The sequence below is a fragment of the Erinaceus europaeus genome, chromosome 14 (genome assembly GCF_950295315.1).
Source record: "Erinaceus europaeus chromosome 14, mEriEur2.1, whole genome shotgun sequence".
In the NCBI taxonomy this organism is placed as follows: domain Eukaryota; kingdom Metazoa; phylum Chordata; class Mammalia; order Eulipotyphla; family Erinaceidae; genus Erinaceus; species Erinaceus europaeus.
The window spans coordinates 43,873,295-43,887,908 of NC_080175.1; the positions used below are offsets into that span (position 1 = coordinate 43,873,295).

General features: G+C 49.8%; 1 protein-coding gene across 6 annotated transcripts in view; it reads right to left on the reverse strand.

Moving 5' to 3' along the window:
• Window positions 1-14,614, reverse strand: part of TBCD (tubulin folding cofactor D) — a 176,579-nt gene that overhangs the window by 44,318 nt on the left and 117,647 nt on the right. For 4 of the 6 annotated variants that reach the window (XM_060171679.1, XM_060171681.1, XM_016188752.2 and 1 more), the window contains 3 exons: window positions 9,200-9,257; window positions 3,561-3,590; window positions 326-411 (listed from right to left, as the gene is read on the reverse strand). In XM_060171679.1, coding sequence (XP_060027662.1) covers window positions 326-411; window positions 3,561-3,590; window positions 9,200-9,257 — 174 coding nt within the window. The remainder of the gene's footprint in view (window positions 1-325; window positions 412-3,560; window positions 3,591-9,199; window positions 9,258-14,614) is intronic. The other 2 variants (XM_060171682.1, XM_060171680.1) reach the window with 1 other exon arrangement.

The following is a 14,614-nucleotide window of genomic DNA, read 5'->3' on the forward strand; positions in this document are numbered from 1 at the left end:
AATGACCCAAGAAAGCATTCATTTGCATTTACATTCTTGAAGTGTTCAGTCCCTCCTTAGAAAGTGAGCACATATCTGCCAGTTGGATCCAGCGGACAGCCGCAGGCTCTGCTGCGTGTTCTCTAGAATTCATGCAGACAGAAAGCACCCTGCCAAGCAGTATGACAGTGACAGTTTTAATAGTTTCCAGCTGCCTTCTCACACACAGATTACTTTTGCTCTTGCAGGACTTCTCATGGAGGAAATAAAATTGTAGATATCGATACTTAACACCAAAATCACAAAGAACATATATTTGTGTTAAAAAAAAAAAAAAAAGACTCACCTTATAACAAGGAAACAGTTAGATCTGTTACCGACAGCAAAATAGTCAGCTGAGGTTAGAACATCAATCCCATGAGGGAATGTGCCCTAAAGAGAAAGAAGGGGAGAGGGATTTGAATGAGAAAAGGCATTTCCCAAATCCCAGCACTCATATTACCACACTCATCAAACGTGAGCTAATGGGAACTCACTGGTGGCCTATCCCAGTGAGTTCCTGCTAAATTCACTAGAACCACTTTCGAACATTAGATTTTTGTTCTAAACAACTCAAACCTTTCAACTTGAATATGTCATAAGAGGCCCCATCTTTACACACCACACCTAATGAGACATCAGGTCCAGTGGTATTGGAGCTATGACTTCATCCAGGCCGTGCCTGTGAGAGGCGCCTCCTGGTGGTGTGACCCCGACAAGTTAGGACTCTGTGGACACCTCTGTCCACACAGGGTCCAAATACACATGGGAAGCGGCAGTGGCCTCCCTGTACTGAGGGACAGATGGGCAAGACAGATAGACAGATGTGCTCAATTTGTCCTAGCACATCCTTCTAGAGGGTTCCCTGTGTCCAGGCTGCTGGAGACCACTGGCCAGACCATTGCTGCCTTTCCAGAACTGTACTAACCATGCCCTGCCCCCAGGAAGGTGGGCTCTGCAGCCAGAACTCACAATGGCTGGAATGGAGTCACAGGCCTTGTCTTGAGAGTGAGTGCTCACCCACCTCCCTGGCCAAGGGCTGGGGGCCCTGTTGGAGAGTCCTGTGCAGGTGCAGGCCAGACATGGGCGAGGAGCTAGACAGAGGGGTGGCCTGCACAGGAGAGGGCTGACTGCCAGAGCAGAGACCAGAAGTGGGCTACATGCTGGGCAGGGCTGGGCAGGGGACCAGGTATCAGCATGAGGCTGACAGTAAAAGCACAAGAGGTCAGGGGCTGGGCAGTGGTGAAACCGGTTGAGCTCACACCATGCACAAGGACCCGGGTTTGAGCCCCTACATGCAGGGGGATGCTTCACAGTGATGAAGCAAGTACTGCAGGTGTCTTTCTCCCTCTCTATCTTCCCCCTCTTCTCTCAGTTTCTCTCTGTCCTATCCAATAAAAAAATTAGAAAGGAAAAATTAGCCTGTACAAGCATCGAGTCCCAGCAATAACCCTGGTGGCAATAAAAAGACAAAAAAGATAAGAGGATGTCTGTGCAGAGACTACCATCCTGCCTGGCTGCTGTCCCCACTTCCCAGAGTCTGGGGTACTCAGGAAAGAGGGACCCCTAATCAGCAGGGCGGTTACACTGGTCACCAGAACAGAACATTCCAAGGGCAGAGGGAGCAGCACCCCCCTCCCCCCGCCTATGAATACTCAGCAATGTTCCCTTGGTGGCTCAAGGTGATGAAGAGGGCCCCTGGGCCCCGCTGTGAAAGGAACCCAGAGGACACCCAGCTAGGTGGACCGAGGACAAACCCACTTTCTGCTGCCACTCAGTCACATCCTGAAAACTCACAACCCAGACCTGCTACTGGCTGGCCCCACCCTGTGCTTACAGGCTGTCTCCCCAGGGCCTCTGGATGTGCTGCCATGTCACAGTGACACTGTTTGTGAACATAAGGGCCAGGAGCTGGCACGGGGACTCCTGCCACCTAAAACACTTTCTGCACCCCAAGGGCACCCGAACTCTCCCTAAACTCAGACCATATTCCTTCTCTACCACTGCCCACCCTGTCTGCAGCACTGCAGCTAGCTGCAGGGTCACCAGAGAAGCATCCCCTCATTGGATCCGTACTGATCTATGCTGTGACTGATGGGGAGTTGCAGCCTGATGCTACCAGGAAGGCACAGCCTTAAGCCAAGCCTCCATCCACAGAGCCTCTGCTGCCACTTCAGCCCCTAAGCCTGCACTGGAGGCCGACAGATAGCATCACTGCAGCTCTGTCAGAGACTCGGCCCACAGGCTCCTGGGCACTGTATGAGGAGGCGAGGCTGGGGACACCACAGGCAGGGGCCTCCAGGGCTCCTGGTGCTCAGACTGGGTCCAGTGAACAGGCCAGCATCCCATCTACCACCCCCTCCAACCACCAGTCACCTAGGCCCTGAGCATGTTGACCCACCACACCCGGCCTCACACTGATATCAGCTCCTATCTGTGAAGCTCAGCTCCAGGCAGTGATTGGACCCTGGCTCCTAGCTGGCTGCTAGAGAGGACATGCAGGCTGGCATGCAGCCTATGGCCACTGCAGATTCCCAGCTGGCTTTCCTCCCTGTGCCCTCCCACCCTTCCAGGGAGACTGTCCCCTGCCCCAGGGAAGGAAAGGGAAGTGTCATGTGTCAGGAGGTCCTAGATCAGGAGCTATTGGTTTCCCTACCTGATGCTGACCTGTCTCTTAGGGGTCCTGGGGACAGGTACCCTAAGAGACAGGTGCCTGAGCCACCTTGCTAGTGAGCTCAGCCTCTTCCAAATACCCAAGCATTCCTTCTTGGAACTGTTGTGCCTCCTTTCCATGCCCACCCACTTCCCTTCTCACTGACCCATCTTCCCTTCCCCAGCCCTCATTTCCCCTCCTTCCCTCCTTTCCCTCTCCTCCTCTGAGTTGCACCCCCTCCCCACTTTCTCCCTGAGCACTTGGCAGCTGGCTCCATCACTTACTGCTTCTTCCCTGAACCCCATCTGTCCCTCGGACAACACACCCCTGCCTGAAATACCCTCATCCTCAGCCCAGACCTGCCTCCACAGCCCTAGCTCTCACTTCCAGCCATTCTCACCAGGCAGCCACAAGGCCAGTGGGCATCACTGCCACCCTGCTGAGGATGCAGGGCTGAGGATGAGAGGTCAGGGCCCGCAGGAGGAGGGGTGTTCTGTGGTGCTGTAAGCTTCAGGGTTGTGAGGTCAATGGTTGGCTCCTTCCAGCCATGGGAGGTGCAGGGGTCTCATCTCTGGCAGTGCCAGGCTCACTGACCCTCACCTCTGTCACCATTTCTCTCAGCAAGAAAGGCTCTTGCGTGTGACGGGGGAGAAATTACATACACATCTGCTTCCTATAAGACACACTACTAACTTCCAACTCTGCCAGCACTGGCCTGGGTCACATTCTGAGTGACTCTGTGACCGACCAGCTGTCACCGTGTTAAGTATCACCTTATTCGAGGGAATCTTTACCCACATCTAACAATGTGGGAGCACACTAAGCTGGCAGCTTTCGGTCCTTCTACCTCGACAGGAAGTGTGAGGAATGAAGAAAGAAGTCACCATACCTGTCTTCCCACATTCTCCTGGAAAGCAGCCTGAGGAGCAGAGAGAACAAACAGGGTGAGTGAGGTTTGCTTTCTGCTATAAACACCAGAGAAAATTCAAACAAATGCAGGGCATGGCTTTATTTTCTTCAGATAAAAGTCCTCACTGTTGGCTGGGGCAGAGCCTCAAGGGCAATTTGTCAGGTCTGTTTTTGTGTCCTAGTGCTCTTTAAAAACCACATGCCAGGAATTTGAAAAAGATCAGGTACATCCTGCAATATGGCCTCTAGCTGTGAACTTGGGAGTTCACCCGGAGCCTAATTTAAGGTCCCAGATTATAAAAATGGGTAGACAGCCAAATCAGTTGGTTAAACCAAAGCCAAGCACCCAAGTCATCTTCCTGGGAATTTTATAACAACAGCTGGCACTGCCTTGTCCAGCAGCTGTCACACACTCACAAATGCACACATGCATGACACACACACTCATATACACAGGTGGTACCAGGGCCCAGGGAGCAAAGCTGCTCCAGGCACACTTGTGACACTTGAAGCTCCTGGCACAAGTGAAAGGAGCCCCTGTGGGGCTGAGGGTCCCATCCCAGGCAGGTGACAGGGTGACCTCATCCTGTCAGTTCACAGGCTTGGGCACAGGGCCCATCCATAGCCACAGCAGGGTAGACCGACAGCAAATAGGAAAGAAGCTTCATGGTCAAGGTGTTCCATTCCCAGTTACTGCACTTCCACCCTCCCATTCTCACATCTGGCTACGTTCCACTCTTGTATGTCCCATCTCCTGGGAAAGCAGGGGCGCACTTAAGCAGTACTCCTAAGCAAACAATTCTCTGGTAACTTAAAAAGGATTTTAACTTGAAACTGAACAAGGGAGGGAAATATTTTGACTTTACTTCTTTCCAACTGGTTCTTGAAGATTTCACTACTCTTAACTTTATTGCTGCTTCCCATAAGAATGTCTTACAATACACAGAAGAAAAAAATATGAAAGGTAACTTTAAGCACAGATTTAAAAGATGATCTTTACTGTATTTCAAAGTATCTTATAATTACTGCCTGCAGTTAGATTTCAGGGGGGAAGGTAAGGACATATCAATCATCTGCTGATGCTGAAGACAGTGGGGAGAGAAGGTACAGGAAGCAGGAGAGGACCTGAATATCCCTGACAAGCGTTCTCTGGAAATAACTTTTTTTTTAACAGATCGTGAATCAAGTTTATTTGTACGAACAGCACAGAAGGATACCAGCCCCACAGAGAACAGCAGCCGAGGGGTCCCATCAGTCCCACTGTCTTCATACTGGCAGAAAGGGGTCTCTACTGTGTAGCCTTGGGGCCCTGTAGCTGCAGCCTGGGCCTGGGCCTTGGCCTTGGCCTGAGCCTTGTCTTTTTGACTAAGACCTTTGGCCATGTAGGCACACACACGTTTCCCAAGCCTGGGGTAAGCGATGTAGGTGAGTCAGTTGAGCTTGCAGCTGCTGCCCTTTGGGATGTTGGTCTTGGCCTACTTGGGCTTCACCAGGGCCTTGACGGGCTTGGCCCTTAAGCTCATGGCCTTGGTGTTATTGGCCTGAATCTTCTTCAGGTCCTTCTTGTTCTGCTTCTTTGGCAAATCACATGTACCTCAGGAACTTGGGGTCCACACCCTTCAGAGATTTGTATCTTTGTGACACAGGGTTCTTGGTGCCATTTCTGTGCCATTTTCAGGACTGGTTGTACATAGTGTGGTTCCTGGACTTGGCTATGCCTGCACTGAAGGGAACTGAACTGGAAGCTCTCTGAAAATGACTTTTATGGACCCGAGGCTCAGCTGTAGCTCCTGCCAGCTACAGGATATAGGCTCGCTCTTGGGTCAGAAGATCATAGATTCACTCTTGGGGGAGAGGGACAGCTTCAACATCACAACCCCACAGGGGCAAGGCCAGGGGCTGACGCTGGTCTCTCTGGCCACTCAGCATAGGCCAGGCCTGGCCACACATATTCACCCCAGCACTAATGCTGGCTATGGTCCTAAGAGACATCAGCAAGGGCGCCAGCCCAGGGAACATGGTGAGTTGTCACTGAAACCAGCAAGCAAGCAGACCCAGACAGGGGTCCTCAACTGTGATGAGTGACAACCCTTGTAGCAGTCAGTATCCATCACTGACTGTACCTTTAGACCAAATGGAGAGATCTCCCTTCACTAAAAGGAAGGCAAAAGAGTGGGCCAGGTTGTGGTGCACCCAGTTGGGCACACACATTACCATGCACAAGCACCCAGGTTCAAGCCCCCAGCCCCCACATGCAAGGGGGAACTTTATAAGTGAAGCAGGGCTGCAAGTCTCTCTGCCTCTCTCCTCCTATCTCCCCCTCCCTTCTCAATTTCTCTCTGTCCTATCTAGTAAAAGAGGGGGGAGGGATGGCAGCAAAGTGGTAGATTCATCATGCAGGCACCAAGTCCCAGTAATAACCCTGGTGGCAGAGAGAGAGAGAGAGAGGGAGAGAGAGAGTATGTGTGTGTAGAGGTTAAAATGCCTACAGCAAACAAAGTAAGCAAACAATAGAAGTTTTTTTTTTTTAAAGATTTTACTCATTTATGAGAAAGATAAGTGGAGAGAGAGAAAGAACCAGACATCACTCTGGTACATGTGCTGCCGGGGATCAAACTCAGGACCTCATGCTTGAGAATCTAATGCTCCATCCACTGCGCCACCTCCCGGACCACACAACAATATAAGCTCTTTCCAAATAAATAATAGAAGAAAAAAAAGGTGGTTTACTACTGATTTTCTAGCAAACATCTAAAGTTGAAATCAAGGAGTATCTTTTTAAATCTTTTTAAAATTAGACTGGCCAAATAGCTCACTTGGATAGTGCACTTTTTATTCTTTTTATTTTTTTTTAACTTGTGAAGGGAGGAGGCATCAGAGCCCTGTTCAGCTCTGACTTATGGTGGTGCTGGGACCTCAGAGCCTCAAACATGAAGGTCATTTGAGGGACCATTATGCTGTCTCTCCAGACTGGATAATGTACTTCTTTGCTATACTTGAGAACCAGGTTCAAGCCCAGCCCCTACTGCATTAAAGTAAATTTCAGGCTGTAATCCATCAGTTGGTCTGGCATCCTCTCCCCCCGCTCGCCTCACTCAATCTAGAAGAAAGAAAATCATTATTCTACAAAACAGAATAGTGAACACTTTCAGCCCCTTCCACTAAGCCAATGAGACAGACTCTCATTCTATAGCCAAACAAAAGCATAACCAACAAAAACTACAAACCAATTATCCCTTGGGATCAAAAGTTATTTTCTTAAAAGATTTATTATATTTCTTCACTTTATAAATAAGAGAAACCAGATCACTCTGGTATGTGCTGTGAGTAGGATGGCACTTGGAGCCTAACACACATTAAATCTTGTGCTCTGCCCACTAGGCCACCTCCCCAGCATGAGACTCAAAAATCCTTAACAAGATTACTGGCAAACCAGATGGAATTATCCTAGCAAGTCAAGGATAGTTTCATATCTGGAAATTGATGAATTCACTGCACCAAAAACAAAAATAAAGGGGGAAACCTCATTATGTTCTCAAAGTCTAACATTCACTAGTGATTAGTGAGGCAGGGAGGGAGGGAGGGAGGGAGGGAGGGAGGGAAGGAAGGAAGGAAGGAAGGAAGGAAGGAAGGAAGGAAGGAAGGAAATGAAACAGAAAAGAAAAAAAAAAACTTCCTGGAAGATAATGCAAATTCCTCAACCTCCTAAAGAACATTTATAAAGACCCTTACAACTTTCTCCACTTGATGGCACGAAACTGAACATTCATTCCCACACCAAGACAGGGAGGCAGGGAAGGTGCTCTCACCCCTCCGTCCCTGCTGGTCCTCACCCATGGGAGGAGGACGGGAGCAGCAGGAGGAGGAGGAGGCAACACATGCAGAGGAAGCTTTCCTTCATCACTCACGACAAGTTCCAAAAATAGATACATGCGCGCGCACACACCACCACCACACACATCACACATACCATACACAGACACACTTGTGTACACACACACACACACACACACACACACATCAGACCTGACAATCCAGCAGAAATAAACCAGAATAAGGCAGCCTCACCCTCCTCCCCTCCATGCCATGTGGCATCCTGGAGTAGAGGAGTCTGCTGGACAATCTTGGGGCTTCTTCCCTCACATGGGATTCTGCTCTGAGGGCCAGTGTAGTGGGCACACCTGCAGGCCCGAGTGTACAGGTGTGCAGCGGGGGCTCAGCCTGAGGCTGGAGAAGCAGGCTGACTCCACCACGGCCCCAGGCTCCCCGTCTGGTGTCCTTCATGCCTGGGTTGATTCTCTGGGGTGTCTGAGGCTGGTGCAGGAGAACCCTGTGCTGGGGGCCATTCACACAGCACCCAGTGCCCCACTGTCACCCTCTTGCACAAGCCAGAGCACTGTGGGTCTGTAAGGATTTCTGAGTATTGGGGCTGGAGAGATGGCTCACAGGCAGAGCACAGGACTTGCGTGTTGAGAGGCCGTGGGTCCCATCCCTGTCACTGCAGACACCAGAGTAGTCTTCTGAGTGTGTGTGTGTCTTACCCCTCTTGCCTCTTCCCCCATCTCTACAGAATTTTCTCAAGCACCTTTCCCTACTAGTTCTGTAGATACCTGAGTATATGGGCCAGGTGGTATCACCTAACAGACTACACATGCCACCATGTGTAAGGACCCAGGTTCAAGCCCAGCTCCCACCTGCAGAAGGGAGCCTCACAAGTGGTAAAGTGGTGCTGCACCTCTACATTTGATCTCAGCCAAAAGGCTGAGCCGTGATGTGTCTCTCTTTCCCTCCACCTCTGTCTCCATTTACCTCAGTCTTACCCTCTATCATAAACTAAAGAAGGGGGGGGGGAAGCCATCAATGGTGGTGGAGTCTATAGGCACTGAGCCCCAGCAACAACTGTGGTAGTTAAAACAGGAAAAATGACCACCAGAAGTCATGATTTATAGTGCTGGCACCAACCTGCAGCAATAATACTGGTGGCAATAATAATAATATTAAAAATGTGTGCGTTGTTGTTGTTTTCCCCAGAGCACTGCTCAGGTCTGGCTTTTGGTGGTGCTGGGGATAAACCCTGGGACCTTGAAGCCCCAGGCATCAAAGTCTTTTTGCATAACCACTATGCTATCTCCCTAGCCCATAAAAAAGATTTAATAACTGGGGACCAGGAAGTGACATGCCCAGTTAAGCACACACACTGCTATGTACAAAGACCAGGGTTCAAGCCCCCACTCTCTACCTGCAGGTCTGCAGGTGACTCCCTCCCCCCATCGTTCTCTCCAGTCTCAATTTATCTCTGTCCTGTCAAATAAAATAGAAAGAAAAAAAGATGGTCACCAGGAAGAGTGGATTCGTAGTGTCAGCACCAAGCTCCAGTGGTAACACTGGAAGCAATTAAAAAACAAACACATAACAATAGCCTGAGTGTAACCACAGACAAGGGCAAGAATCACAGATGCACCGCTGACCACTGAATGCAGGGGCCTCCAGAACCTCAACAGGCCCTGCCCCCCACAGTCTGGACCCCCTCTCGGCTCTGCTGAGGCTCAGGCAGCCGGCAGGACAGCAGGTTCAGGAACCACCCCACCCCCCAAAGGAGGGTGAGATGGGACAACTCACCGAGGCTGCTCTCCGGCAGTTGACGCTGCGGTCAAACAGGGCGGCGATGACCAAGGCGCTGTGAGAAAGGGGGAGAGGGCTCAGTAAAGCGACTTTGAAGGCAGCACCCTATGGAGTATTGGCCCACCCCCTTCCTGCTTTTTGAGGAGAAAAGGAGATACATAGAGACACCTGCAGCACTGCTTATGAAGTTCCCTGCCTACAGGTAGGGACCAGAGCCTTGAGCCAGAGCCCTTGTACATGGTGACATGTGAACTCAACCACTCTCTGTTTTGTGAATAAAGTCCAGTGAGAGCCTCTGGGATGTCCCTCTGGGAGCTGAGGGGGATGAGAGGGCTGACGGTTCCAAGAAGAGCCTGTGTTAGGACCCTGTAAGGGTCACTGGGTCACAAGGAGGGGTCATGGCATGGTCCTGGGGCATCAGCTAAAGCAAGCACCCAGAGCACGGGGGCCAGCAGTTGGGGATGGAAGGGACAGCATGGCCAAGGCATGGACAGCACCCCCAAAGCAGCCTGCACCCTCAACCAGAAGCACCAGGGGCACAGAGTAGCTACCAGTGCCACCCAAATCCTGGCAAGCCACCAGCTGGAGCCAGTCCTCAGAGGCTCTTCTGAGCCCAGGAGCTCTGGTTTCACTTATATTCATGTGGCACTTGGGCGTAGGAGTGGAGTGAACTCAACACCTTGAGCACAACTAATAGCATGGAGCAGTCTCGCAGCCCCTACTTTCTATCAATAGTTTTTTGTTTGTTTGTTTTGTTTTAGTTTTTTCTTTCTGTCTCATTTGATAGGACAGAGAAATGGGGGGGCAGGGAGTAGAAAGGGAGAGTGATAGAGACACCCTGCAGAACTGCTTTACCATTCATGAAACTGCCCTTTTACAAGCAGGGAGCGGAGGCTCAAACCTGTGTTTTGCACGTGGTGATGTGTGTTAACTGCCAAACTCTCTCTATGTGTTGCCTTTGTTTTTAAGAAAAAGTGTCAAAGCAACTGCGGAGTTGGTATCTCAAATTAGCCCGAGAAGAAAATGTTTTACAAGAAAAGCATTTCAGACACGCAGGGCGAAGAGCCCCCATTGTTGGGGGCCTGGCACCACCCACTTGTGTGCATCTGAGCCTCTTCCTCCCGTGGGCCCTGGAATGCTCCATGTACACCTAGCTCTTCTGTTCCTCTGGCAGAAGCATCCCAGGCGCAGCCAAGCCTCAGATTGCCTAGGTCAGTGGACACCCTTTCACTAGGACAGTGCCACTCAGATGTTTAGGCTGGCCCCTGGAGGCTGTGAATGTGTTGCCTGGTCAGATAACGGGAAGTTACCAGGTGTTGGCTTTATCCTGGTGGAACCCAGAACGGTCCCAAAGGCTCTCGGCACTGGGAGACAGGCCTCAGAGAAACCTGCCCAAGGCTGCTGGTGTGGAATGTGGAAAAGGGGCTACCAGCCAAGGAACTGGGAGTCTCCAAAAGCCTGAGAGGTAGGAGGGGTATTCCCCACGGAGCCTCTGGAGAGGAGCCAGTCCACCCAGTGCTGTGCTCTTCTCACCCAGAAAGCTCCATGTCCTTCTTGGGACTTCCATGTCCAGACAGACAGCAAACTCTCCTGAGCGGGAACAATGTACAAACCAGACTCAGCTCGACAGTGTTTTGCTATGTGACAGAGACAAGGATCACGTCTGGATACCATGTATGGCACATGTGTGTGTATACTCATGCATGTCTGTATATGCAGACATGGGATAAATGCAAAATGGTGACTGTGGACAGCATGTGACAGAGAAGATGCTTGGGTGCTGGGAGGGAGGCTGGGCAGAGCAGGGGAGGGACAGGGTTTACAGAGCAGGGGTTTACAGGCACCCTTGCCTGGGCAGGGACTGCCAGGGTGGATGTGCCCTTGAGTACAGGACCACAGGCATATGAGTGTGTGCATGGATGTGTGAGTGTGTGAGGTGTAGGTGAGTGTGTGGTGAGTGTGTGGATATAAGTCTGCAAGCACTCTATACTGGTCTCTGCCAGGTCCAAGGCCTGCTAGAGCTCTGTGCTATGCTAGGCAATGAAGTGTGTCTGTTCTAAGGGGGAGAGGCTGGCAGAGGCTCAACAGTGCTCTTGTGTGGCTGTAAAGACCTCTTAACCCTATAGGAAGCTTGGGATTTGGGGCTCCCCTCTGTTGGGCTGGAATTTTGGGTTCTCCTCTATTGAAAGGACAGAAGGGCTATAAATGGAGTGAAATCATCATAAAAATCCCAGTTATTTCAGGGCTCACCAAGCCCAGGAAGGCAGCCACCACAAGGGCACAGGAAGAGACCCCTTACCTGGGGACCCTCTAGACCCCACTGTACCCATCTGCTTGCCTGCTTGTGTTTTTGTCACATCCCTTAGTGAACACGCTGGTGAGAGAAGTATGAGCCGCCTGTGAACCGAGATCGTCCCTAAATGGCCTGGGGAACCAACGTGCCAATGGAGTCTGAAGAGAAGGCAGGTGTCCTGGGACCAAGCCCTCCCCTGTGGTCTGACAGCCTCCCAGGCAGAATGGGATGGCCTGGAGGACCTCAGCAGTGTCTGCTATGAGAGGGGAGGCCCCACCCACCCATGCCAGAAGTGAGGTCAATGTGAGAGTAAGGGAGCCCCAGGGTCAGAGACAGGACACACTGGGTCTGCCCTGCACAGAAGAACATACTAGGGACTATTTCATTGTGTGATGACCAGAAGGAGGCATTTTTAAATACCAGCTTAAAACCACAGTAGCAGGATCTCCACCCCTTTTCCTCCTGCCACCAGGGTTTGTATTGCTAGAGCTCTGCACCTGCAAGATTTTATGACTCCCGCCAGATTCTTCTTAGTTTTATTTTTTTTAATTGCCACCGGGGTTACCTCTGAGGCTCAGTGCCTGCATTACAAACCCACCATTCCTGGTGGCCACTTTTTATTTCTATTTTATTTTTATTTTATTTTTTTTTTCCTCCTCTAGAGTTATTGCTGGGCTCGGTGCCTGCACCATGAATCCACCACTCCTGGAGGCCTTTTTTTTTTCCCCCCTTTTGTTGCCCTTGTTGTAGCTTCGTTGTGGTTATTATTATTGCCCTTGTTGACGCAATTGGTTGTTGGATAGGACAGAGAGAAATGGAGAGAGGAGGGGAAGACAGAGAAGGGGAGAGAAAGATAGACACCTGCAGACCTGCTTCACCGCCTGTGAAGCGACTCCCCTGCAGGTGGGGAGCCGGGGGCTCGAACCGGGATCCTTACGCCGGTTCCTGCGCTTTGCGCCACATGCACTTAACCCACTGCGCCACCGCCCGACCCCCTATTTCTATTTTATTTTATAGGATAGAGAGGAACGGAGAGATAGAGAGGGAGAGAGAAGAGACACCTGCAGACCTGCTTCACCACTTGTGAAGCTTCCCCCTGCAGGTATGGAGCAGGGGCTTGAACCCAGATCCTTGCACAGGATGACATGTGTACTTAACCAGGTATACCACCATCCAACCCCTCCTGCCAGATTTGTTTTTTCCATTTCTTTTATTTTATTTTTACTAGAACATTGCTCAGCTCTGGCTTATGGTGGAGCAGGAGACTGAACCTCAGGCTTCAGAGTCTGAGGCATGAGAGTCTACCCGTGCTTGTTTCCATTTTATTTATTTATTTTTGATAGAGCATGAAAAGTATAGAGAAAGAGCAAGGGGAGACTTCACAGGACTCTCCCACTGCTCACAGAGCAGCCTACCAGTGCAGATGGCAAGCAGGGGCTCAAACCCAGGCCCAAGCACAATACAGAATGCACTCTACCAGGTGAGCCAGGTAATTTCTATTTCAATGTCATAATGTTTTTTAAATATAAAATCTTAGAAATCATTAAAACTGATAAGACTTGTATTATAGTGATCGTCTAATAATTACCATCTTTGGCAAAAAAAAAAAGTATGACATTCTAAATATTCTCAGAAATGAAATTTAGAATCACATTTCCATATTACTAAGAACATTTTAAACTCCTAAGATCATATATTCTAGAAAAAGGACAATAATACTAGTGATTGATTCCCTTTGACTTTTGACACAAGGAAAATGTATACTTTTAAAAATATATATTTATTTATTCCCTTTTTTGTTGCCCTTGTTTTTTTTAATTTATTTTTTATTTAAGGAGACATTAACAAAACCATAGGATAGGAGGGGTACAACTCCACACAATTCCCACCACCCAATCTCCATATCCCATCCCCTCCCCTCCCCTGATAGCTTTCCCATTCTCTAGCCCTCTGGGAGCATGGGCCCAGGGTCGTTGTGGGTTGCAGAAGGTGGAAGGTCTGGCTTCTGTAATTGCTTCCCCGCTGAACATGGACTCCCAGTCTGCCTCTCTCTTTCCCTAGTGCCCTTGTTTTTTTATGGTTGTAGTTGTTGTTGTTGATGTCGTTGTTGTTGATAGGACAGAGAGAAATGGAGAGAGGAGGGGAAGACAGAGAGGGGGAGAGAAAGATAGACACCTGCAGACATGCTTCACTGCTTGAGGAGCCAGGGCTCAAACTGGGATCCTTACGCCGGTCCTGCGCTTAACCCGCTGCACTACTGCCTGACTTCCCCAAATTTTATACTTCTATCTTTGACTCTTGGTCCACTTAGTTCCACTGAATTTTTGAAACTTTCTGTCCACTGACTCTAAGTCACAATCTTTAAAGGATGGGCACTACAGTCAGGATAACAGCTGAGTTGGCAGTGTCAGGCTTGCATGCCTGAGGTTCCTAGTTCAATTCCCCAGCCCTGTATACACTGAAGTGATGTTCTGGCTTCTCTCTTTCTCATGTGAAACACATACACTCTCTCATATGTAACAAACAAACTCATAGTATACAGTGATTAACAAGCAGAAAAAAACACAAAGAACCAACACGGGCAGCCAGCCAAAACCCCTCTATGTGACTCTCCACTTATCCCCTGCAGCCCCAAACTGCCTAGGCCAAGTCTCACTAAGACTCATTCCTGCCAAGACTTTCTGGGTCACATCTACAGCTTTTTGGGGGCCTGCTGAGGGGAATTTTTCAGGACGAACCCGTTGAGAGAAATTAGTAGTGACAAGGAGCAGAAGGAAGGTGGCTTAGCTTCAGGCCCAAACATCAATGTCAACATCAAGTCAAATACTAGAAGATGGAGGGCTGACAGGTGGTTCTGCACACATCACCATGTGCAAGAACTGGGGGTTCGAGTCCTGGATGACCACATGGGAGCACCTGCGGGGGGGAATGTCGTAAATGTTGCTATGCGTCTTTTTCTTTTTCTAGAGAAAAGGAAAGGTCGCCAGGAGAAGTAGAGTCATGCAGACACCAAGCCTCAGCAGTCACTCTAGTGGCAAAACTAACAACAATAATAGCAGCACTAGGAGACTATGTCCCACTTATGGTAACTATGGGTGACTTGCTTTCTTCTAGACCTT